Source organism: Schistocerca nitens, chromosome 10 (genome assembly GCF_023898315.1).
Source record: "Schistocerca nitens isolate TAMUIC-IGC-003100 chromosome 10, iqSchNite1.1, whole genome shotgun sequence".
NCBI lineage: Eukaryota > Metazoa > Arthropoda > Insecta > Orthoptera > Acrididae > Schistocerca > Schistocerca nitens.
Window position 1 is genome coordinate 116,210,020 of NC_064623.1, and position 26,202 is coordinate 116,236,221.

At 40.9% G+C, this 26,202-nt stretch overlaps 1 protein-coding gene across 7 annotated transcripts in view; it reads right to left on the reverse strand.

The window, feature by feature from the left end:
• LOC126210600 (zinc finger protein 501-like) overlaps positions 1 to 26,202 on the reverse strand; it is a 137,057-nt gene that overhangs the window by 10,690 nt on the left and 100,165 nt on the right. For all 7 annotated transcript variants that reach the window (XM_049939880.1, XM_049939885.1, XM_049939882.1 and 4 more), the window contains one exon: positions 16,179 to 16,228. In XM_049939880.1, the coding sequence (XP_049795837.1) occupies positions 16,179 to 16,228 (50 nt within the window). The remainder of the gene's footprint in view (positions 1 to 16,178; positions 16,229 to 26,202) is intronic.

The following is a 26,202-nucleotide window of genomic DNA, read 5'->3' on the forward strand; positions in this document are numbered from 1 at the left end:
TTGTCTCTTACATGACCAAAGTCCATTGTGTTTTCTAATGACCAGCTGGATCCTTTATTTCTACAACAGTTAAAAATTATCATCAAAAATACCTTCTACTTCTTACTTTTTGTTAACAAAATTCACTGACTCTCACAGAAAAGCAGCCTTCCTGTGCTCTCGGTTGCCCTGTTTCCCTTTTAACAATATTCCAATTGTTTTAATTTTGTGTCATCTCTAACATATTGCACATACCTATGAATTTTTTAATAATTTTCCTTAATACACTGCAGCAGTTTTTATGATATTTGACTGTTTCTGGATCATTACTCCTAGTTATAAGACACATTTCCCTCTTCTTTTTGCAAGATATTTTTATCTCTCTAGTATGCCATGGCTTTTTAGATAGTTTCTTACAATAATAACAATTTCACAATCTTCTTACAGAAAACGTTTTGAAATATACTAAAAATAGTATCATGAAATTAGTTACATTTTAAATTTGCGTCAGATTCCATGTACACCTCATTCCAGTCTAAATGTTGCAAGCTTTCCTTAAGATCTGTGACTGTTATATCATTCTTCGAACACACTATTTTGGAAGACTGTATACAGCTATTGTGTATCCTGTAACTGCACTCATGCTCGTAAATTACTCATGCTCGTAAATTAAGGATAATTGCAGACTGTGGTGCCACACAACGTGGCACTACACAAAACTGGTGCTAACAGCATAGGCACATAGGGAACACACGATAGAGATCTGTAAATCCACGTTATTGGTGATAAGTTGAGAAAAACGTCCCGAAACACATGTGCTACAAAACGCCATTGTTTCCTGCACATGTACCCTGACATCAATATGGGATATGATCACCATGCACATGTACACTGGTCACACGATGGGTTGGCATACTCTGGATCAGGTGGTCGAGCAGCTCCTGGGGTATAGCCTCCCATTCTTGCACCAGTGCCTGTCGGAGCTCCTGAAGTGTCGTAGGGGTTTGAAGACGTCGACCGAGAGCATCCAAGACGTGCTCACTGTGGTTTCGGTCTGGAGAACAGGCAGGCCACTCCATTCACCTGATATCTTCTGTTTCAAGGTACTCCTCCACGATGGCAGCTCGGTGGGGCCATGCATTATCATCCATCAGGAGGAAGGTGGGACCCACTGCAACCCTGAAAAGGTGGACATACTGGTGCAAAATAACGTCCAGATACACCTGACCTGTTACAGTTCCTCTGTCAAAGGCATGCAGGGGTGTATGTGCATCAGTCATAATCCCACCCCACACCATCAAACCACGACCTCCATACAGGTCGCTTTCAAAGACATTAAGGGGTTGAAGGGTTGGTATATGGTTTCTGGTTCACACCAGATGAAAACCCAGTGAGAATCACTGTTCAGGCTATACCTGGACTCGTCCGTGAATGTAACCTCGGACCACTGTTCCAATGACCATGTACTGTGTTCTTGACACCAGGCTTTATGGGCTCTCCTGTAACCAAGGGTCAGTGGAATGCACCTTGCAGGTTTCCGGGCGAATAAACCATGTCTGTTCAGTCGTCTGTAGACTGTGTATCTGGAGACAACTGTTCCAGTGGCAGCGGTAAGATCCCGAGCAAGGCTACCTGCAGTACTCCGTGGCTGTCTGTGGGCACTGATGGTGAGATAGTGGTCTTCTTGTGGTGTTGTATACTGTGGACATCCCGTACTATAGAGCCTGGACACGTTTCCTGACTGCTGGAATTGTTGTCATATTCTTGAGATCACACTTTGTGGCACACAGAGGGCCCGTGCTAAGACCTGCTGTGTTTGACCAGCGTCCAGTTGCCCTAGTATTCTAACCCTCATAACGTCATCAACATGTGTTCTTTGAGCCATTTTCAACACATAGTCACCAGTAGCACATCTGACAACGTCTGCAAACTTACTCGCTGAACCATATTCTGACATGCACCAACACACCTCTGCATAAGTGGACTGCTGCCAAAGCCAGCGTGCGATGACCGCAGGTCAAATGCGCTGCATTGTCATACCACAAGGTGATATAAACCCGCAAACCACCCACCACAGCGTTTTTTCACCATGTATCAGCATTATCCTTAATTTATGAGCATGAGTGTAGCTGTCAGGTTCACAAGTTACACGGCCGGCAGTGCAAACGTTTCTGTTCATAGCAGTATACTTTGGTTTTCACCACAGCACTGTTAGTGCATGACAGTACACATCACTGATATTCTACATCCAGTTTTGTTGCCCTTTATGGCAAGCAATCCCTCGCTTATATTGAGCAAGATACTACCCACCCATCCATGGTTGAAGTTTCCACTCCTTGTCTTCGAGCTTGCCAAATCCTACCTTGGCCAGAAAGGTCACCAGATCTCTGCTCAGTTGAGAACATTTGAAGAATTATGGGCAGAGCCTCCAGCCAGCTTGGGTTATTGATGACCTAAGGGGTAAATTGGTCATAATTAGGTACAGTACCCCTCCTCAGATGGACGTCCAACAACTGTCAGTCAAGCAAATTATTTTTTGTGGGGATTTCAATGCAGATTTTCTGAAAGAGTCTGACAGAAGCACAACCTTGAAGTACTGCTTGGTTCTTTCAATCTGAAATCATTTACTGAGTTTCCTACTTGGGTAGTACAGGAAAGAAGTACACTGATAGACTGGTCAACAACATTGCCAGATCTCTCCCCAGAAGAGAACATTTGCAGCACTATGGGCAGCATCCTCCACCATCTCAGTATTTTTGACGATCTAATGGGCAAATTGCAGAGAATTGGCATGTTATCCCTCAGAAGGACATCCAATAACTACCAATCAATGCCAAGCCAAATAACTGCTTGCATAAGGGCCAGAGATGGTCTACACATTAGTAAAGCTCTTTCTCTTAAATAAACCATTCAATTTTTCTGAAACTGTAGCCATTTGTTTTCTGTACATGTACATCACATCTGTAATTTTCCATCTCATTCAGCTAATTCCTTCATGGTACATCATCTTTTTATCTTAGAGTGTACTTTTAAATACAGCTAACATGACAAGTGGAAAATAGGATGAGGATTAAATCTAAGTGAGGTGTCATCTGAAAAGTGAGGTCCAGATGGAACCACAAGCTAAGGACAGTTGCTGCCAGACACATTCATGAAGAGAGACAGCAAAGACACGTCCTCATGAGGTTCAGAATGCCACTGCTGCCGGAAATCTACTTACATCAGAGCACAGCGCTGCTTGCCCCATTCTGTTAGCGCTGATATCAGTATCACTGTAACTGGGATTCAGGAGTAATCTAGTATTGTTAGTCAGAAGCAAGTACCAAACTTTATAGTTAAATGAATGTGATACCTCACTGTCATTTAGTACCAATCAAAGTAATTGACAGTTATTATTCTGTTATGCAACAGAACTAAATATATATTGTCATTTCCATAGGCATGGATTGCATCCAGGTTAAGCATACTGTATTAAGAGTTTTACTAAATTGAACTAATATACAATATGTGTTTTGTAGTATCTGCTCAACCTCTGAACTGCCATCTGGGCCTGCTACGACATACATGAAGTAACTATAGCCTACTGAGAGTATAGTAAGAGAGTTGGTTCTTATTATCTTCCTGAATGAAATCAGGAAGGTACAGTCTAATCCAGTAGGAGAAAAAATGAAGTTCAGTGAGTCTTATTCTACAGTGAGATAGTTTTAACCCTTGTGCTAAAGAAAATGATCAAAGCAGAGTTTCTAATATACAAAACATATCTTGTGTTTGAAATCACTGCTTATGTAAGGAACATCACAGAAATTATTTAGCTGCGAGAAAGGAGCAGTTAAATAATATCCCTCGCAGTAGTTGTGTGAAGCTTGCCTCTGATTTAAAGGCAACTTAAGTTCAGCAGACAGGGATTAGATATTTAGTTATGGCTATCTCATAGCATAGTAGCCACTGATTCAAGGGACAATGCCTGCAACTATCAGGAATTTACACATTCACACAATTAGAGTTAGTTTCTCACAGGGCTTGGAGCAACTGTAATTGCAGGTGCGTTAATAACACACTTGCAGTGTTTGTAAGCCAGCAAGATAACAGCCTGTAGCATAAGGCCAGAATTCCACTACAGTAGTCTGGAGACATGGTACTGAACTCAAATTGATGTCTTGGTCACAAAATGCAACTGAAATGAGCAATGTAAGGCGTCTGGAACACTATCCAGTTCCAAACCAAAAACTCTCAGATTCATAATTCACGGGAAAGCATAGAAGTATGACTATGGGCATCCAGGGCCACTTTTATGCAAATGAACTTAATGTAAATTGGTTGCCACAGTCAACTGTTTTGTTTTGTTTTGGGGCGCAAAAACAACTAGAGGGATACGGCCCACGTGGGAACTGTAGAACATGAAGACAAAGAGAGAAGTTATAAACCACTACACATTACTCCCAAGTGACAGAAGAGAAGCCAGCTAGAAACAGGGATGTGGAGAGATGTCTATAAAATAAGCCATAGAGAACTGGAGGTCCTGATTTAAAAACTAAATGTCCTTCGCCACATTGCTAGAACGGATAAAAAGTAAAACCAGGTCGACAGTCTGCGTGCCGTTTGCTAAAACGGCCGGTAAGTCCAATGGTAAACACAAATGAGAACATAAGTGGTTAAAAAAAATGGCATTTCATCAGGAAATGACGGATCGTCATGGGTTGAACACAATGAGCACAACGTAGTGGGGGAGCACTATTTAACAAATGGTGATGGCTAAAAAGACAGTGCCCAATACGCAACGTAGCTAAAATGGTCTCCTCAAAGGCAGAGGGCCGAGAGAAGGTTGTCCAAGCCACTAGAAGATGCTGAATAACCCGGAGCTTCTTCCCATCAAGGGAGGACCAGTGGTGATGCCAAAGTGACACCAACTGCCGACAGATGGCAACACAGAGATCATCGGAGGAAATGTAAAAACTAAAGGATCAAGGTACAAGATCTGTAGCCTTGGCAGCAATGTCAGCGGCCTCGTTTCCAGTAAGACTGACGTGACCAGGAACCCACATAAACATCACAGTGGCTCCATCAAGAGTGAGCAAGTGACAGCTATGCTGGACACATTTCATAAAGGGACGGACAGTTACAGCACACAGAGGATTTGAAAGGCACTGAGAGTCAGGGTACTTGACACAATTGAAAAGCCTGTATTCCCAGATGTACTGTGTGGTCTGATACAGTGCGAAGAGCTCACCTGTAAATAATGAGCAGCATACCGAAAACCAATGCTGAAAAATGTCAGTGCCAATGACGAAGGCACACCCAACACCACTGTCAGTCCAAGAGCCATCACTATTCACTAAGGTACTATCGCAAAGTTCCATGCAAAAGGTCATGAAACTGAAGGTGACAGGGTGAGGCTCGATCAACGTCCTTAGGAAGTGAATGAACGCCAAGGCCACCACAGACCACCAAACAAAGCCAAGGTTCACACCCAACGGTAGAGTGGCAGATAGTGTGAAGTTAAGCTGCCAGAGAAAGAGCTGAAAGTGAACTCCAGGAGGTAACAGAGAAGAGGGACATGCACCATACTGGTAAACAAAGGAGATGTAGGGGGAGGCGGCATAGGATGGGTGGCAATGCATAGCAGAAAATGGCATGCATATCTGCTGAGGAGAAAATTACGATTGTAGGACAGTAGTAGTTCTGCATAAAGACTCTCTACGATGCATAAACAGAACATCCATAGTCTATTTTTTAACGGACAAGGAACCAGTACAAGTGGAGGAGGGTGGTACGATTGGCTTCCCAGGAACTACCACTGCGGACATGTAGAAAATTAAGGGACGGCAACAAGCATGAGCCCCAGGAATTTCATAGTTTCAATGAACAGAAGGGCAACAGGCACAAGATGTAAAAATGGTGGAAGAAACCAATTGCACCACCAGAAATTCATACAAATGGTTTTGTCAGTGGGAAAATGAAAGCCACTGTCGATGCTCAGTCAGTAAAGATGATCGAGACATCACTGAAGGTGCCGCTCAATGAGGCAGCTCTGTGGAGAACTGCAATAGATGCAAAATTGTCGACAAAAAGGGTGCTGAGGAAGCCCAGTGGGAGACAGGACATTATAGGGTTGATGGAGATAGCAGTCAAAGTAAGCCAAGGCCAAGGCGAAGGTCACAAGATGATGGACTACGACATCACATAAGATGGGGCCAAACATGATGAGGGTTTATGACATCATACAAGGTGGGGGCAGACAAGATGGCAGGCTATGATGTCACAAGATGTCGGACTGTGTGTTCAAGGTGCTGCAGTTGTTTAACAACCTCCGTAACTCATGTTCTGCTTGCCATAATGGCAGTTTTCTTTTCAACAGCATATAAAGCACTGAACAATGCTTCTCAGAATTCTGCAACATGTTTTGAAGCAGAGGAAGTTCTCAACATGCTGCTGTGATGATGAACTCTGCATGTACCCGGCCATATGCACGTGCACGCGCCCACACACACACACACACACACACACACACACACACACACACACACACACACACACACACACAACTTCCCCCAAATCAGTAAAATGAGGAATAGAGTATACTACATCATACAAACCATATGAATCACTTCAGGGGATCCAATTTCAAGATGTCGTCTTTCACAGTATTCTGACAAAAAGTGAAACACTGAAAAACATAAAGGAGCCATGGGAACGTCTGTAAAGCAACATGAGGAAGTTATTATTGACAGAAATTGTTACTGTCTATAGACAAACATAATGCATGTGTCGAAAGTGAGCTAACGCTAGTGTCAAGGCTTGATAATAATAACTAGGAGGTTGGCATTATTATATATGCTCACGCATGCTGTTGCCTTCAAGGGGTCTGTCAGAGAAATCTTGCCTGTAAAGAAAATTATATGCATTGGATAAGACCTCATCCGTTAGGAAAAAATAATGTTGTTGCCAAATGCCTACCTCTCCTGTCCCATCCCCATTTTCAAACAACTGGGAAATGTTGGAACAGTTTATGATGCCAAATGATGACATCACAAGATGTCTGCCAAGATGGCAGACTATGATGTCACATAGCGGTCGGTGCTGCAACTGCTTATTAATCAAGTCAGGAGGAGGAGGAGGAGGAGGAGGAGGAGGAGGAGGAGGAGGAGATCAGTGTCTAATGTCCCGCCAACAATGAGGTCATTAGAGATAGAGCACCTGCTCAAATTAGGGAAGGATGAAGAAGAAAAGCAGCTATGCCCTTTTTAAGGAACCATTCCAGCATTTGCCTTAAGCAATTTAGAGAAAGCCTGGAAAACCTAAATCAAGATGTCTAGATGTATGTTTAAACTGTTTTCCTCCCAGATGCAAGCCACTGCACCACCCAACTCTATATCAACAAAGCCACTTGTGTACTGTTCACTGTAGTGAAAAGACCATGAAGCCTCATCATCAGAAGAGATCAGCCATGGAGAAAAAAAAGAAGAATACTGCCACATAGGAATGTAACTGTTGTATTATTATTAACCCATCCATTATTATTCTGTGTGTTGTCTCACATACTCATGATCTTTTCTTATTTTCAACAGCTCAATAGCAGCCTCCTGATGTGTCACTAGCTACCATGTTGGAACAGGACATGCAACACATGCACCGTTACTTGTTGAGTCACAGCATTACACAGATAGGCTATGGGTTCATCTGATTAAAATACCCCTGGCTATGAGTTTCCAGCATCTAACAGCCCCAGGCAGGATAAGAAGAGAGATTTTGCATGTAAGTACTAAGTCACACTTCATAATAGTTGTTACTATCTTACATTTATTTGGCGTAAAGTAGTCTTTACATTTGCTCTCTCATTTTCTGTGTGCTTTCTCAAATACTTATGATGTTCTTTTCAACAGCCCAAAACCCCATTGAGGTATTAGAGCAGGGCTCACGTCTGTTTGAACAAGTGGAAGTTGTCATACTGGAACTGGATCCCCCGAAGTGATTCATATGGACTGTATGATGTTCAAACATCTACTTGTTGAGCAACAGCAGTGCAGATATATCTGATTAACACACTCACCCTTTCCTAAAGTGACAGTTATGTGGTTTGTTTACTACCGTTTACCAGAACACATAATTTGACCATTAGTGGATCTATGTGTGGGAATAAAGGCAATAAAAGCAGACAGTGAATACCAAGAAGTAATAAAAAATGAGAATACTGAACACTGTGCTACAGTGCAGTTTGTACAGAGTGAGTGAGATGAGCTACATTGTGCAACACTGTACATCAATACTCAGATGACAACAGCGTATGAACCATCTCAATCTCCTCTTCCAGATATAGTTCTACTTCGTATTAAGGTCACCATCACATAGATGTATGGGAATGCAACACTCAAGGTAAGATCTGGGGACTCATCCATTTACCTGCATCATTCAATTATTATCAACTTATGTGAACTACAGAGTGCATTATCAATTGTGTTAGAAAGACTGAGTCCATAGCAATCATATGTTAGAATTATATTCAATAATGACACCTGTTATAGGCAGGAGCACAGTGTACATGTGAATGACTCAGAGCAATGTACAAATTCATTTACCCACAGTACCTAAACCTGCACTTGTTACACTCATAAATATTAAATCCATACATGTTGAATTTACAAATTCCATAACAAAGTATATTGTTGCTCCTATTGGTTTGATCACCATGCAGGCAGGATTTATGATGAACAAAAAACAGTTACTGAGAAAATATTGTATCAGTGAAAAATGGCTTACTGCACCTCACATATGATGTAAAATAGTATACCACCAAAAAATTGCTTTTATTTCCCAATCAAATTAAGGATAAATATATGCAAGGTAACAAAAGAAATAGAACTGCACATGTAGTCTTCTAGCAGTGACTTAATGGGTGATTTTAGACAGAGTATTGGCAGCTGTGGAAGGACTCTAGATATATACTAAAGTAGTCATCCATAATCTGGACCTCTATTATGAAATAAATGAAAAAGTGATCATATGGCATTGTCGGCTTGGAGGTCCCATTTGGGTTCAGCCAGCAAGTGCAAGTCATTCCAGTTGGCACTTCATTGGGCAACTTGTGACTGATGATGAGGACCAAATGATGATGAGGACAACACAACACCCAGTCCACGAGTGGAGGAAATCTCAAACCTGATCGTGAATTGAACCCCGGCCCAGTGCATGGGAGGCAAGCAGGTTCCCACCCAGATAAGCAGGCATATGATTATGTAATTAACACCAATCAAACTGGCTTCCAGTGCCAATCAACATACAACAGATCGCGTTCAGAACAAGATTAGTCATTCCTTCACCATAATGGCATCAGGAAAGATATTTCCTTATGTTTTCTTATTTATGCATGAACCATCCAAGAAGTGTGATAAGATTGCTCAAACCAGAGTTCACTCACAAATTAGAAAATGTCACTGTGACCTGCATTGCAATCGATTAACGGTGTAACACAAACGGCTACATGATCAATGCTAATATAGCAATGGATGGATGATGGGCAGACAAACTCCACATATGTATCCAAGAACTGAATGGAAAGTTTGGATCCATTGCATCAAGGGAAATAGGAAAACAAAAAGCAATGGCATCCAAATATCTTTGTAGATGCAAGGACAAAGATGAAAGAACATTTGCAGACATTTTTTCTGCGTTTTGAATCCACATTTCCGGCTAATATCACTAGTACTTTGTGACTCCTAGTCTCGTCATAAGGATGAGGAAGTACTACTGGAAGCCTCTGAAGCAGAAGATGTAGATCATCATCATCATCAGCCAATTCAATCATTAGATGATGTGGCCTCTTCGAGTTGTGGATTCAGGTAGGCTTTCAGAAGTCTTCTCCAAGTGGGACGGTCTTGGGCAGTTCTCTTCCAGGTGTTACCAGCGATCTTCTTGATGTCTTTGTCCCATCTGTCTGGTGGTCTTCCTCTAGGCCTCCGGTGCTCTCTCGGACTCCACTCCAGTACTAGCTTCGTCCATCTGTTGTCTTTTCTTCTTGCAACGTGGCCAGCCCACTGCCATTTCAAGGAACCTACTCTCTCTAAGATGTCATTAACCTTTATCACAGACCGGATGTCATCTGCCCTTTTCCTGTCCTTTCTTGTATAGCCAGCATTGATCTCTCCATGGCTCTCTGTGCTGTCCTAAGTTCCGTTTTGTGAATGAGTTCAGTGTCCATGTCTCGCAGCCATACGTCATCACAGGAAGAATGCATTGATCAAATACTGCTTTCTTCAGATTTACTGGCATTTTTGATCTGAATACTTTTGAATTCTTCCCAAATGCTTGCCAGCCAAGCTTGATGCGTCGATAGATTTCTGGCCTTATGTCTCCCTTCATATTTATAATCTGGCCAAGGTAGAGATATTCACTGACCTCTTCTAGTAGACTGTCCTTGACTTTCACATCTCCAGCTGGGACCCATTTGTTGGATATTACTTTTTTTTTGGAAAGGTTCATGTTCAAGCCAACCAGCTGACATTCCGATGCAAGATCTGTAACTAAGTTTTGGAGCTCTGTGAAGTCTTTGGCCAGTAAGGCAATAGCAGCAGCAAATCTCAAGTTGGTAAGCCTTCTTCCATTAATTCTAACCCTTACCTTCCCAGCTCAGCTTTGACATAGCCATTTCCAATACAGCAGAGAACAGGTATCCACCTAAAATTACAAAATATGCTCAACATTTGGACATGTATTTCTTCAGGCAGCTTATAATGTATGCCAAGGGAATAACAGACTTTCCTAAACTACATTTGGGGAACATGCATCCAGAATTAAACAACAGATTCTGTATCATGAATCTACATTCTGTCATTTACAGTCAATTATCTGCTGAACTATATAGAGCAGAAGCTGGATCCAATATTGGTGAAAAACTAAAAAACTGTCAGTCACATGATGTTCAGAACTAACTTTAGAGATTCATACTGCATTGAGGTTTGCATTGAAAGTCCTCAATTGCATTTATAGTTAAGATATCTGCATTACATTTTACATCTACAATAACATCTGCAGAAAAACGACTCACATGTTGGGAGGTATGTAATGATTGTGAAGGTATTTAACAGAAATTCTACATCTGACAAGATCACAGCATGATGTACATTTAATATGGCTGTAGTGTCCTGCAGACAATCATATCACATTGACCATACCTGCAATCTTGTGAATTACAGAATATATAATAAGTACGAGATTTCAATGAGTCCTATGTATGTTGTAGAGGGACCAGTCCTGAGTACCTGGAGAGTGGTTTATCTTGTGAAGAACCCTGATTTTCTGCTAAAACCGATGCTGAAGTTCTAGACCTATCACCATTATCTGTAACATTAATTATGTTTTGACAGAACAAGTGTAGTGCACACCACATGGGTTAACATTCATGATTAGAATTCTTACCAGTATACCTTTTTTTCCACCATCCAGAATATCACTAAGCTGTAAATGTGATGAAAAATAATTAAGAAAATATTTTCACCTTAGTAATTTCATTAATAAATTAATCATTATGGTGTGATTTCTTTAAATGTATATCCTGTTTGTGCTGCATAGTTAAAGTTCAAAATGTTTGCACAGTTCTCAATGATGGAACATTAAGACAAAACTATCTGAACCCAATATACGCTCCACGAAAAAAAAAAAACCACACACCACAAAGGAATAACTCGAATAGTGCAGAAATCTGTAGATGTGATGTACATGTGTGAAGAAACAAATGATTAAAATTTCATAAAAAATTGGATAAATTATTTAAGAGGAATAGTTCCACAAATAGATGGTGTTGCTAATGCTTTGGTCCAGCTCTGCCCCTTAGGCAACCTGTTATTTGGCTTGACACTGATTGGTAGACTTGTTGGATGTCCTCTTGAGGCATATTGTGCCAAATTCTGTCCAATTGTCACGTAATACTATCAAAATCCCAAGCTGATTGGAGGGCCATGCCCACAATGCTCCAAATGTTCCCAATTGGGGAGAGATGCAGTGACGTTGCTGGCCAAGATAGGTTTTGGCAAGCATGAAGACAAGCAGTAGAAACTCTCATCTTGTGCAGAAGGGCTTTGTCTTGCTGAAATGTAAGGCCACGATGGCTTGCCATAAAGGGCAATAACATGGTGCACAGAATATTGTCCATTTACCAGTGTTGTAGTGATGCCACAGATGACAACCGAGGGGGTCCTGCTATGAAAAGAAGTGGGACTCATCATTGCAGATAATTCTATTCCAGTCAATGAGATTATAGGCCAGAGAGATGTCACTAAATGATCCGAACAATGGTGGGATGCCATACATGCTGCTGTCTAATGCATGGCCTGACAACCTGGGGTAATGGTCTGGAGTATTATTGTTTTCACTGCAGGACCCCCCTGGGTTGTCATCTGCACCAATCATATTGAACAGTGGTACATCAACAATATTCTACTCCCTTGCCCTTTTTTATCAATCTTTTTTATGTAGCTTCCTAATACCCTTTTCAGACTTGTGCGACTGATTTTCGATGATCATGTCACAAGTTCTTGAGCTAGGTGGAACTTTCTTATTTATTGGTCTTTTTTTATATGGCTTCCTATGATGCCAATTTGAACATATCCAATCAGTTTTTGACGATCATGTGATTGGTAGTGAAGCAAACACATTTCCTAAATTCCAACAAGATGATGGACAGATTTTTTTCTACTTGTACAATGCACGTGGTGTCATCATAACACAATTGCCTTAAAAAGGGGGGGGGGGGGGTTACAAACTATTTGACATAATTGTTCACCATCTTTTCTCTGCTGCCATCTGGTGTGACATCATAGGCCATTGCCCTCTTTTGTCTGCCAATACCTTGTCACCCTGAGCTTGACAGTTCATTTGCATAAAAGCAGTCCAGGATATCCATAGCTTCATTACTTTGCATGACTTGTGCATAAACATGTGTTGTCACATACTTCTGGAAACCTATGGAGGAATTGTTGAATCAATGCCATGCAGTACTGCTGCTGCACTGGGTTCCAAAGTGGGAGCAGCATGCTTTTAAGCAGGGAGTCATAATGTTTTCAGTCATCAGCCTATGTTCCTTGTACAGGGCTGCATGAGAAATTTTTTTAGTTAGTGGGTTTAACATATTTATCTTAACCATTCTCTACACCACTATGTAATATGCAATATGGGCCTATATTTGCCATTTGCTACTGTGTCATGGGACAATCACGCCTCCCCTTCTCTGTTTCATACCCAGAGAAACGTACACATCTACTTATTGAATTTTTTGACAACATTTTTGAAAGGTTTTGCTGCAGAAATGTAGACATATAGCCATATCACTGCGTGGTACTCATATTGGCATCATGCTACCTCTGAAAGCGTGACTGTAACTGTCACAAATAGCAGTCAGAGTTAAAGTGTAGCATGTGTTCCAAGACATTTTGGGCTTGCAGCCCTTTGTCATTCACAACACTCCACAATATTTCGACTGGGCGTGTGCCAGTCATCCACCATTCTGCAATTTATTAGCATGCTGGGTCTCTGTATTCCATGCATGCTTTAAAATCATACTCACAGAGTGACCACATTATATGGCAGGCACTGTTGTCACTTGTGGAATTGTGGAGCTCTACTTCCTTCTGGGTTGCTGCTCACTGTTGGCATTGGTGTACTCTTTCATCTTCATTTAGAGCAAATGACGGAAATGATGTGGTTCCACAGGTTACTCACTGATACCTGTTGTCACAGTTAATTTTCTGCCATGTGTATTTCCACAGATTCTTTAATAATGGAGTCCAAACAGATGTTTCTCTAGCTAAATGTTCATCACATACCATTTAATTCTCTGTGGAGATACAATGTTGACCAGTAGCAGACTTAATTGACTGCAAAAGCTTAGTGCAGTGTTGATATCCAGTGCAGCATTTTTCCCTGGTGTGCATGGCCTGGCATATGTAAGCCCTACCACACAGCCAAGGTATTTTGAGAATTGCAGCCTTTCACAACAACAAATCTTCTTTCACTGATCACTGAAGATCTGCAATCTTCGATGGAAGGTGAAAAACCATATGAACCTCAACTTTCTGGAGAATCCTGGGAACGTTGATGGAGATATAGCTAACACGTAGAAAAATCCTGAGGATGTTGCTGGCTTGCACTTCTCTTTACCTAGTTTCTAGTTTTTGGCTTTAAATGACAGTGCTCGTGCTTCATGAGCAACAAAGGTATTTCCAAATGCTCGCTATCACACTGAAGAGTATAATATTGAGCTGTATAATATATGGGCTCTGTGTAGTCTATACGGGTAAATAATAATATAAATATTGCTAACTTTTAATCATGTGTGACACACCATGGAGGTTATCTAACATGTGCATTTGGGCTGTTTTCAGAAGATGTGAGTATGTATGGATCTGATGCTTTTATATGAATATCAACGCAAGCAAAAGCATATTCTACAATGTAAATGACATTGTAATGATCAAGAAGTGTCAGAAATTTCATCTCTTATCATGTTACAGAGACTACAGTCATGTGCAAAGCAAGAATCGCTCTCACCATTATGAACAGGAACTGAGCACCTGACACGTATCAGCAACTGTACTAAACAGAACAAAATACATATTACAAAGCTGTATACATCAGGCAAGATGATTTTAAATATGGATTGCCATTAGAAATTAGCAACACTTTCAAATCAGTATAGACTGAGAAGTGCAGCCCACATTTATGTGTGAATTTTCTGCTCTCAATATATGAATAATTTTACTAGAGATCCATAAAACTTGATGAAATCAGCAAGAATCAAACCCTGTTTGCTGCTAATATTTTGGCTACAAGCCATTCGGCCACTTTCAGAGTTAGCCAGAAAGACTGATGGCAAAGCAACTTTGTCCACCTGATATACTGATGGTGTGAGCCAAGTGTGTATTACTATGTGATAAATCATTGTGGAAGAAATAAAAGGATGGCAAAGATACAATGTAATGTGATCCTACTGTGAAAGATGTTTCATAATCCTGGTCAACAGTTGTTGCCTATACGAGAGAACTACTGCCAGTGCCAGATTCAATATTTTGTGAAGGTTGAAACCATCACAACCAATATATTTCAGTGCCCTCCCTGAAAATTGAATCTCAGATGGGTGAAACAGATGTTGAAATCTGCATGTTCTTGCAGTCAACTGCTCGACTTGCTTTTATATTATGTCTGGCGACAGCAGGTTTATCATGCCGAGGCAGGAGGATATAAGGTCAATATTCCATGTAACTTTCTTGAACTGTATGCAAAGTATGTCCTTTATTTGATAAATCACACTGACAGGGAAACTTATACACATCTGCCATCTGTAAATCAAGTCACCCTTCACACAGTCAAGGAGTGTAGCAATCTTTGGTGCTTATAGAAAAATAGCCTGAAACATGTTTCATGAGCGTAGGACCTATTTTAGAACAAAGATTCCTCATGATCCTTTCCTCTGCAGCCACTTGAGATGGTACACACTCCAGTTTTGATTGCAAAGCCTTGCAGATCTTCCATGGTGGATATCAGTTATTTCCAAAAACTTCTTTGAGGTGTTCGAGTTCTTCCTGTAGATGATCCCGGTCCTCGTCAGCAATAATATGTGCACCATGAACAAGGTTATTGGGGACACAACTGCCTTCACTGAATGGCAACAGCTGCCCCCTCGAAAGCAAATATATTTAGTTGTCGGCTTGCGGAAGATACCATGACCCACGGTGATGTCAGTTTTACATTTAACCCAGACGTCCATCAATGGGAGGCATCAATAATTTCCAAACTCATGGTAAATTTGATGAAGTTTCTCCTCACTGTGGGGCCCTCTACAAAAGTTTCATCCACACATCTTCAAAATATGACAGCCTGAAAACTTCCAGAGTCCAAAGGCTTCTCTCAAAATCTTCATCGTGATATGCAATTTTACCGGAGGTTCATGTAAATAATTTCAAAGAGTTGACATTCTCCAGCACTACAGATACTAACTAATTACTGGAACACAAGCTGCTGGTGGAAACAAGTTCATGGCTGAATGTGTCAAGGCATATCAAATGTGTAAACATTACAGGCACTTGTCACCAATGTTCAGTATTATGTGCACACATGTGTAACATTATTTTCTGCCACAATGCTTACAACATAAAGCTCTAAAACAACACATGCACAAAATGAAAAAGACGGGATATAAAAAAGTTGTACAATACCTTTCTGATTCACTGCCACTACTTCTTGACTCCACTTCATGCTTGAGCTCCTGAAAAAGAGGATTAAGAGCATTTACTGTAAAATACATTTACTAATTTAAACCCGTTAGTATAGATGGTTAATTGTTTATGCGTTTGTCAGTATCCTCAACCATATTTCCTCACAACAAATAATCTTTGTTTCCATTCTCCTTTATTTAATAGGTCTTTTTGTGTAACCTCACACGCCATCAACTTTCACACTAGGCAAGTATACCCGACCTCAAACCTCCCCACTTTCTCCTGTCTCCAATCTGTCTGTTGCACTATGTGCATCACTCCTTTCCATCACATACAATGCCTGTCTCCAAAGCAGCTATTCCTCCTACATGCAGGATTACAGTGGAAACAATTTTCGATGGCCATACACTGCAACTTGCCCATGTGAACGTTGAGCCCTTAACAGCCCACTTGAGTGAATTCAGATACGTATTTCAGGAACTCCGCTTTCATGTCATACTTCAGTTGGGGAAAGTGCCTGATGCCGGATGCACATTCTTCCCGGTTCTGCAAGTCTTGATGGCTATGTCTTTCTGAGACAGGTTAGATATAACTAATGAGACGGTGGTGTGGTGGCGTGTGTAAATGCAAATTTATTCCCCAAGGTCGTTCTCACGTCCAGACATAAAGACAAACAATCTAAACACATGTTCATTGAAATTAAATCTCTCACCAGAAAGTATCTTCTCGTGTAATATACCATCATCATCCCCCCCCCCCCTCCTCCTAAAGTTGGACAGCTCTCGAGCTTAGAATTCACTCTACGGTCTGGAATCTTTGTGGTGAACACACAAATGTGGCCAGAGATATGAACACAAATATTCTAAACAACAGTCCCTCCATATCAAAATTGACATATAGACTTTCCTGCTCAAACATTACACTGCTTTCACTTGGGCCATATCATCATGCAGTTGACACTCATAGCGACCAAGTCTCCAAATAGGGAAATTCACACCAATCAGATCTCCATGGCTGTCTGGTTTGCTCATGATTTAAGTTACATGACTTACTTGTTATAACATCCAAAGAATGAATTGCAAGTGATGATTTTTAAAGATTTTAAGTGCTTGAATATTTTCGAGTTTACAGCTGAGACCTGACATTTCTTGGCAGGCAATGGCAAAAAATATGTTTCACATGAATTATGAAGTAGCTAACTTCACTGAGAGACTCAATAATTTCTACAATAAACACACTCCTATAAAAACTGTATGAGTCAGGGGAAAATCAGCACCACAGCTTACTGATCAACTTGGAATCTTATGAGTATCAGAGATGCAGCACACAGGAAATATACATGGCACCTGACCTCTGATAATCAACACACATACAATCAACAATGGAAACAATTTAGGATGACAGTGAGAAAAGTAAAACTCAGGTGTGCCAAATCATTAGCTGAGGACTTTTACATACTCTTCATACAACAACAAAGTTAGGAAACAACTGCAAAATCAAAGAGAGCTTCACTGCAAGTTTAAACGCAGTCAAAACCTCTCAGACAAACAGAAGCTAAATGATGTCAAAGTTAGCATAAGGAGGACTATGCGTGAAGTGTTCAGTGAATTCGAAAGTAAAATTCTATGTACCAACTTGACAGAAAATCCTAGGAAGTTCTGGTCTGACATTAAATCAGTAAGTAGCTCGAAACAGCATATCCAGACACTCTGGGATGATGATGGCATTGAAACAGAGGATGACACGCATAAAGCTGAAATACTAAACACATTTTTCCAAAGCTGTTTCACAGAGGAAGACCGCACTGCAGTTCCTTCTCTAAATCCTCACACAAATGAAAAAATGGCTGACATCGAAATAAGTGTCCAAGGAATAGAAAAGCAACTGGAATCACTCAACAGAGGAAAGTCCACTGGATCTGACGGGATACCAGTTCGATTCTACACAGAGTATGCGAAAGAACTTGCCCCCCTTCTAATAGCCATGTACTGCAAGTCTCTAGAGGAACAGAAGGTTCCAAATGATTGGAAAAGAGCACAGGTAGTCCCAGTCTTCAAGAAGGGTCGTCGAGCAGATGCGCAAAACTATAGACCTATACCTCTGACGTCGATCTGTTGTAGAACTTTAGAACATGTTTTTTTCTCGTGTATCATGTCGTTTCTGGAAACCCAGAATCTACTCTGTAGGAATCGACATGGATTCCAAAAACAGTGATCGTGTGAGACCAACTCGCTTTAATTGTTCATGAGACCCAGAAAATATTAGACACAGGCTCCCATGTAGATGCTATTTTCCTTGACTTCCGGAAGGCGTTCGATACAGTTCCGCACTGTCGCCTGATAAACAAAGTAAGAGCCTACGGAATATCAGACCAGCTGTGTGGCTGGATTGAAGAGTTTTTAGCAAACAGAACACAGCATGTTGTTCTCAATGGAGAGACGTCTACAGACGTTAAAGTAACCTCTGGTGTGCCACAGGGGAGTGTTATGGGACCATTGCTTTTCACAATATGTATAAATGACCTAGTAGATAGTGTGGGAAGTTCCATGCGGCTTTTCGCGGATGATGCTGTAGTATACAGAGAAGTTGCAGCATTAGAAAATTGCAGCGAAATGCAGGAAGATCTGCAGCGGATAGGCACTTGGTGCAGGGAGTGGCAACTGACCCTTAACATAGACAAATGTAATGTATTGCGAATACATCGAAAGAAGGATCCTTTATTGTATGATTATATGATAGCGGAACAAACACTGGCACCAGTTACTTCTGTAAAATATCTGGGAGTATGTGTGTAGAACGATTTGAAGTGGAATGATCATATAAAATTAATTGTTGGTAAGGCGGGTACCAGGTTGAGATTCATTGGGAGAGTCCTTAGAAAATGTAGACCATCAATGAAGGAGATGGCTTACAAAACACTGGTTCGACCTATACTTGAGTGTTGCTCATCAGTGTGGAATCAGATTGGGTTGACGGAGGAGATAGAGAAGATCCAAAGATGAGTGGCACGTTTCGTCACAGTGTTATTTGGTAAGCGTGATAGCATTACGGAGATGTTTAGCAAACTCAAGTGGCAGACTCTGCAAGAGAGGCGCTCTGCATCGCAGTGCAGCTTGCTGTCCAGGTTTCGGGAGGGTGCGTTTCTGTATGAGGTATCGAATATATTGCTTCCCCCTACTTATACCTCCTGAGGAGATCGCGAATGTAAAATTAGAGAGATTCAAGCAAGCACGGAGGCTTTCCGGCAGTCGTTCTTCCCGCGAACCATACGCGACTGGAACAGAAAAGGGAGGTAATGACAGTGGCATGTAAAGTGCCCTCCGCCACACACCGTTGGGTGGCTTGTGGAGTATAGATGTAGATGTAGATATTGCAGAAAAACCTATGAAGACTAGGGAAAGCAAAACTCAAATCCAGAGCTGAACCGCTAATTCCTATTGAGGATCTAAATGAATATTTCACCACACCAACATTTTCACTTCACCAAGGTATAAGTGTACATACCATCCATTCCCTTAACGAATCAGTGGTTGATAAATAAAAAAAAAAAATATTTCTGCAGCCAATAAGCTTTAATAAGGTCCAGAAGACAAATTCGTTCAGCAGCTGAATGACACAATAACATTACAGTGCCAATGATCAATTTCCTTGTCAATCCACAACTCTGTTCTCTGACCTCCTAAAGCTCCCAATAGCCTAGAAGCAGTGACTCATAAAACCACTCGCCAAAATGGAATACTCCAATGAACACACTGACTACAAGCCCATCTGTGTTCTACTAGCATTATCTAAGCCAATGAAATACATAATTCACAATCAGCTTACAAAGTGCTATACATCAAATAACCTTTTTCCCGGAGAAAGTGCACCATGACAATTGCTCTTATAAAAGTGACTGACAAACTGAAACCAGCTATGAACAAATGAGATGAAATTATTATGTACTTTTAGGATTGCAGCAAAGCTTTCAATACTGCCAATTTTGATGCTCTACTTGCTTAATCAAAAGTCAAATTTTTCTACACATGCTGTAGAATGGCTCCACTCACACTCATATTCTGCCAACATTGTGTAATAAAGCGAAAACACCACAATGGAGGAATGTATTAACAGAGGTCCCACAAGAACCAGTATTAGGCCCATTACTTTCTTCATTTTATGTTAATGATGGTCAACTATTATCTCCCACTGACAATATTATTTATATGGATTTCCAGCATGCTAGATAAATAATGGGACAGCAACTTGTGTTAACCAGTTTCATGTAGAAAACGGCCAAATTAGTAAGATTCAATTTTTTTCAAATTTAATTCACGAGTCTAATTTCAGGTTACTTGAACCCATTTTCAAATCATTCTGTGAGGCAGAAAGTTAAAATTAATATTTATTCATACACTGTTATAAAAACTGAGTGCATATTACAGGATACAGAGCATATCATACCATGAGATATTTACCAAATACAGAAAATGGTATATTCTGTAACAGCATGCAATATGTGTTAAGATTGTACATACATGTCTACCAAAGTCATATTTTTCTATGAACACTGGCAGAACAAACATAATACTGATGGTCTAGGTGCTACACTGACACAAGGAAACCTCAGGTGGGGGGAGGGGGGGGGCGGGGGGGCACCCTATCACGATGCAGGGAATTTATTTATTACAATTTCCAGTTACCAAGCACAAAAATTAATACTATGAAAGTACAGGCAACTACCACATTTCAGGTTTTTAAAATTTTCCAGAAACAGCAAGACATTTAAAGGCTTTTTGATATATTTTTTAAAATGTTTCCCAAAACAGTAGTGCATTTAAAAGCAATGAACAGTAAACAACAACAGCAACACATACTATCAGTCAATGCTACAGTGACACACAACATTGTTCATTGCAAACCATAAATAGTATGGAAAGAAACCAAATTAGTATGAAATTCAAAGTCATCACCACCATCTGCATTACATCATCGTAAACCACTTACTCACAAACAAACCTAACAGAATGTATTACTATGAAATTATTTAACATAACACTTTATTGGTGCAAACAGTGTTAAAACGCTAAGCTGTGTCTAACACTGTACCAAATGTGACAGCATGTAAAAGTACATGGGTGGTTTCATCTCAAATCACACAGGTCATGTCAACTTGTTGTCATGAATCTCTACGGAAAAAATATATATTAGACCCCCATATCGTAAGTGTTAAGAAATAAGGTAGTTTCATTTTATTTTAGTTTCTGTAAATGGTACAGCCCTTTGAAAATGTATATTTTGTAAATAACTCTTAAAACAATGGAGATCCAAAAAAAATATATAACTAATAAACCAAAAGTACTGGAGACATGGCAGATGTTTTGCATTAAGGATCTCTCTTAGTGTGCTGAAATTTAGCTGACACCTGCTCACTTATTTGCTTCCTTTAACTTACAATTTAAGACAAAAATACAAAATTTAAGTTAATTTTTACAATTTTTTTCTTATTTGGAAAGACACAGAATGCTATCTTTTCTGTTGCATTACCAGATACAACTGATGTAATTATAAACAGTATCTTCTCTGTTCCAGCTATCTGCATTATATAAATACTTATTACTAAAAATGTAAAAACTGCATTTTTACAGTTCTTACAGATTATTTACTCAAAAATCCCCATCTGAAAACTTTTGAGAATCACACAAGATGATGTTTGGTTAATCTGTTACCAGTCAATGCAAACACAAATGGCAATATTTTTTTGTGTAAAGTGATAAAAATTTTTTAACATTCTACATTTTTTGTAGCACTGAATTTCTAGTGTAAAATATGCATGTCGGCAACAGTTTCCAGCACTCTTCTGTTTGTAACAAACAATTGAGAACTTGCTCATACCATTCTGCATCGAGTTTTCTCATTTGACATACCAAAAGCTCTGGATCAAGGCAACCAGGCGGATGCAATGTTTCTTGATTTTCGAAAAGCACTTGACTCTGCACCATATCTACACTTATTGTTGAAAGTAAAATCATATGGGGTATCAACTGAAATTTGTGGCTGGATTGAGCACTTTCTGGTAGGGAGAACACAGCTTGTTATCTTGGATGGAGAGTCATCATCAGATGCAGAAGTAACTTCAGATGTGCCCCAGGGAAGCTTGTTGGGGCCCCTGCTGTTCATGTTGTATATTAATGACCGTGCAGATTATATTAATAGTAAAATCAGGATTTTTGCAGATGATGCTGTTATCTTCAATAAAGTACTATCTGAGAGAAGCTGCATAAATATTCAGTCAGATGTTGATAAGATTTCAACATGGTGCAAAGATTGTCAACTTGTTCTATTTGTTCAGAAATGTAAAATTTTGCACTTCACAAAAAGAAAAAATGTAGTTTGCTATGACTATAATATCAGTCAGTCACTGATGGAACGCCCTGGTCATACAAATACCTGGATGTAACACACTGTAGGGATATGGAATGGAATGATCACACAGGTTGAGTTGTGGGTAAAGCAGGTGGTAGATTTCATTTTATTGATACACTCCTGGAAATGGAAAAAAGAACACATTGACACCGGTGTGTCAGACCCACCATACTTGCTCCGGACACTGCGAGAGGGCTGTACAAGCAATGATCACTCGCACGGCACAGCGGACACACCAGGAACCGCGGTGTTGGCCGTCGAATGGCGTTAGCTGCGCAGCATTTGTGCACCGCCGCCGTCAGTGACAGCCAGTTTACCGTGGCATACGGAGCTCCATCGCAGTCTTTAACACTGGTAGCATGCCGCGACAGCGTGGACGTGAACCGTATGTGCAGTTGACGGACTTTGAGCGAGGGCGTATAGTGGGCATGCGGGAGGCCGGGTGGACGTACCGCCGAATTGCTCAACACGTGGGGCGTGAGGTCTCCACAGTACATCGATGTTGTCGCCAGTGGTCGGCGGAAGGTGCACGTGCCCGTCGACCTGGGACCGGACCGCAGCGACGCACGGATGCACGCCAAGACCGTAGGATCCTACGCAGTGCCGTAGGGGACCGCACCGCCACTTCCCAGCAAATTAGGGACACTGTTGCTCCTGGGGTATCGGCGAGGACCATTCGCAACCGTCTCCATGAAGCTGGGCTACGGTCCCGCACACCGTTAGGATGTCTTCCGCTCACGCCCCAACATCGTGCAGCCCGCCTCCAGTGGTGTCGCGACAGGCGTGAATGGAGGGACGAATGGTGACGTGTCGTCTTCAGCGATGAGAGTCGCTTCTGCCTTGGTGCCAATGATGGTCGTATGCGTGTTTGGCGCCGTGCAGGTGAGCGCCACAATCAGGACTGCATACGACCGAGGCACACAGGGCCAACACCCGGCATCATGGTGTGGGGAGCGATCTCCTACACTGGCCGTACACCACTGGTGATCATCGAGGGGACACTGAATAGTGCACGGTACTTCCAAACCGTCATCGTACCCATCGTTCTACCATTCCTAGACCAGCAAGGGAACTTGCTGTTCCAACAGGACAATGCACGTCCGCATGTAATCCGTGCCACCCAACGTGCTCTAGAAGGTGTAAGTCAACTACCCTGGCCAGCAAGATCTCCGGATCTGTCCCCCATTGAGCATGTTTGGGACTGGATGAAGCGTCGTCTCATGCGGTCTGCACGTCCAGCACGAACGCTGGTCCAACTGAGGCGCCAGGTGGAAATGGCATGGCAAGCCGTTCCACAGGACTACATCCAGCATCTCTACGATCGTCTCCATGGGAGAATAGCAGCCTGCATTTCTGCGAAAGGTGGATATACACTGTACTAGTGCCGACATTGTGCATGCTCTGTTGCCTGTGTCTATGTGCCTGTGGTTCTGTCAGTGTGATCATGTGATGTATCTGACCCCAGGAATGTGTCAATAAAGTTTCCCCTTCCTGGGACAATGAATTCACGGTGTTCTTATTTCAATTTCCAGGAGTGTAGAATACTGGCAAAGTACAATCAGTCTACAAAAGAGACTGCTTACAAATCACTTGTGTGATCCATCCTAGCAATCCTAGAATATCGCTCAAGTGTGTGGGGCCCATACCAGATAGGAGTAACGGGGTATTGAATACATACAGAGAAGGGTAGCACGAAGTACTATTTATATATTTTGTGCATCATATAAAGTGTTCAACCATATTTGGGCTGCCACAGCAAATGTTTGTAAATTATACTGTTTAGTTTCAGTTGCAGCAGATCGAGTGACTTCTTCATCAGCTTACAACAAATGGCTACAATACTATCATAACAAGCAATACCACAGCTGGTTGCTGCACCCAAGTTTCACCCATTTAACAGTAATGAAGAGGATTAGTTAGAATAGCAAATGCAGATAGAAGCTCACTTCACCACATACAGCATTACAGGTATGGCACACAATGCTTTTTCCTTTCACTGGTCGGAGCCGACAAAGTACTGTCTGTTTTTAAAACTGTGCTAAATTTCTCACCCAGAAGATGCTAGTTACGATGAGCTTGTTCGGCTGCTAGGTGAACATTTTGATGCTCAGGATCATGTCACTGAAGTGAGGTTTAAAATTTTCTGGCTCAAGAAGCAGCCTGATCTGACTTTAAAACAGTGCACATCCAAAATTAGGGGACTAAAAAGTTCAAGTGTTCTTGTGGACTAAGCTATAACTGTGTTACGTTACATGATGCAATAACTTAAAATGTTTCAGATGTATGCATTCATTATGCTATTCTAAAATAGCCTGAAATAAGATTTGCCTCTTGTGGAATTACTGAGGTTGATTTTGAGGCTCCATGTATTTCTCATGTTAAAAGTGCACAAGACACTCAGTTCACGCTAATTTTAATGTGAATAAAGACAGGGCTCCGATTAACAGTAAACCTAAACATAAAAACTTTCAGGTTTGTCGTACATGACATGCACTACAAATAAGTGTGGACGTCTTTTACTCAGTGATTTTCAAATTGTCAGACAAGCTTGTCCTTGTAATGACACGAAATATTTCCAGTGGCATATACTGGCCATGAAACATCAGAACTTGACATATGCAGTTTGTCAGCAACTTTTTGTGATGTTAGATAATGTGTTTCATTCCATGTACTTAGTTCTAGGAACAGTGCAAAAATTTTTCCTTAGACTTGTTTGATTTCTTCAAACCGTGCATACAAGACAACTTGTTACAAATCAGAGTTTCTGTGGCTCATACTAATCTTTATGACTTTTGTAATCAGTAAAGAGAACTGTTTGTAGCATTATGAAGTGCTAAAGATCTTAATGTGTACACTGCCGTTAAAGACAATGCGCAACCATGGTTTTCTCATGCAAGGTCTGTCTCCAGTGCAGTATGTCAGAAATCTGCTCAGGAATAGCAACAATGGAAAAAAGTGGGGTTACACAACAGTTTTGTGCAAATCAGTGGGCATCACCTTTGGTCATTCATAAAACCTGATAGGAAATTTACTTGTGTGTGCTGATTTTCATATATTCACTTCCTCTCCCACAGCTGGAGGAATTAATGGACAGACTGAGACAGATCAGAGTCTATTACAGGATTGATTTACATGAGGAATACTTTCTGTTATCCCTGGACAAGCTGCCCAAGAAATATTTTGTGGTCAACACTCACAATTGGATTGTTACAGTTTCAAACATTGCAATAAATAGCAAATCAAGTGTAGTCTTAGAAAGATCAGCCAATAAAATATTTGTGGACATTAATCATTGGTTCCTAGCCAATTCTTTGTCACTATTCTCTGTCACTAAACTTTGAAAAAACACACTACATGCAGTTCAGAACTTGTAAGGGGTGTCCCAAGAATATATGTCTAACATACGATGACAAGAAGATAGGAGAAGTGGACAGTGTCAAATTCTTGGGATTACAGCTTGATAATAAATTCAACTGGGAGGAGCACACCACAGAACTGCTGAAGCATCTTAACAAACCTCTGTTTGCAATGCGAATTTTGTCAGACATAGGGGATATAAAAATGAAAAGGCTGGCATACTATGCTTACTTTCATTCCATAATGTCATATGGGATTATTT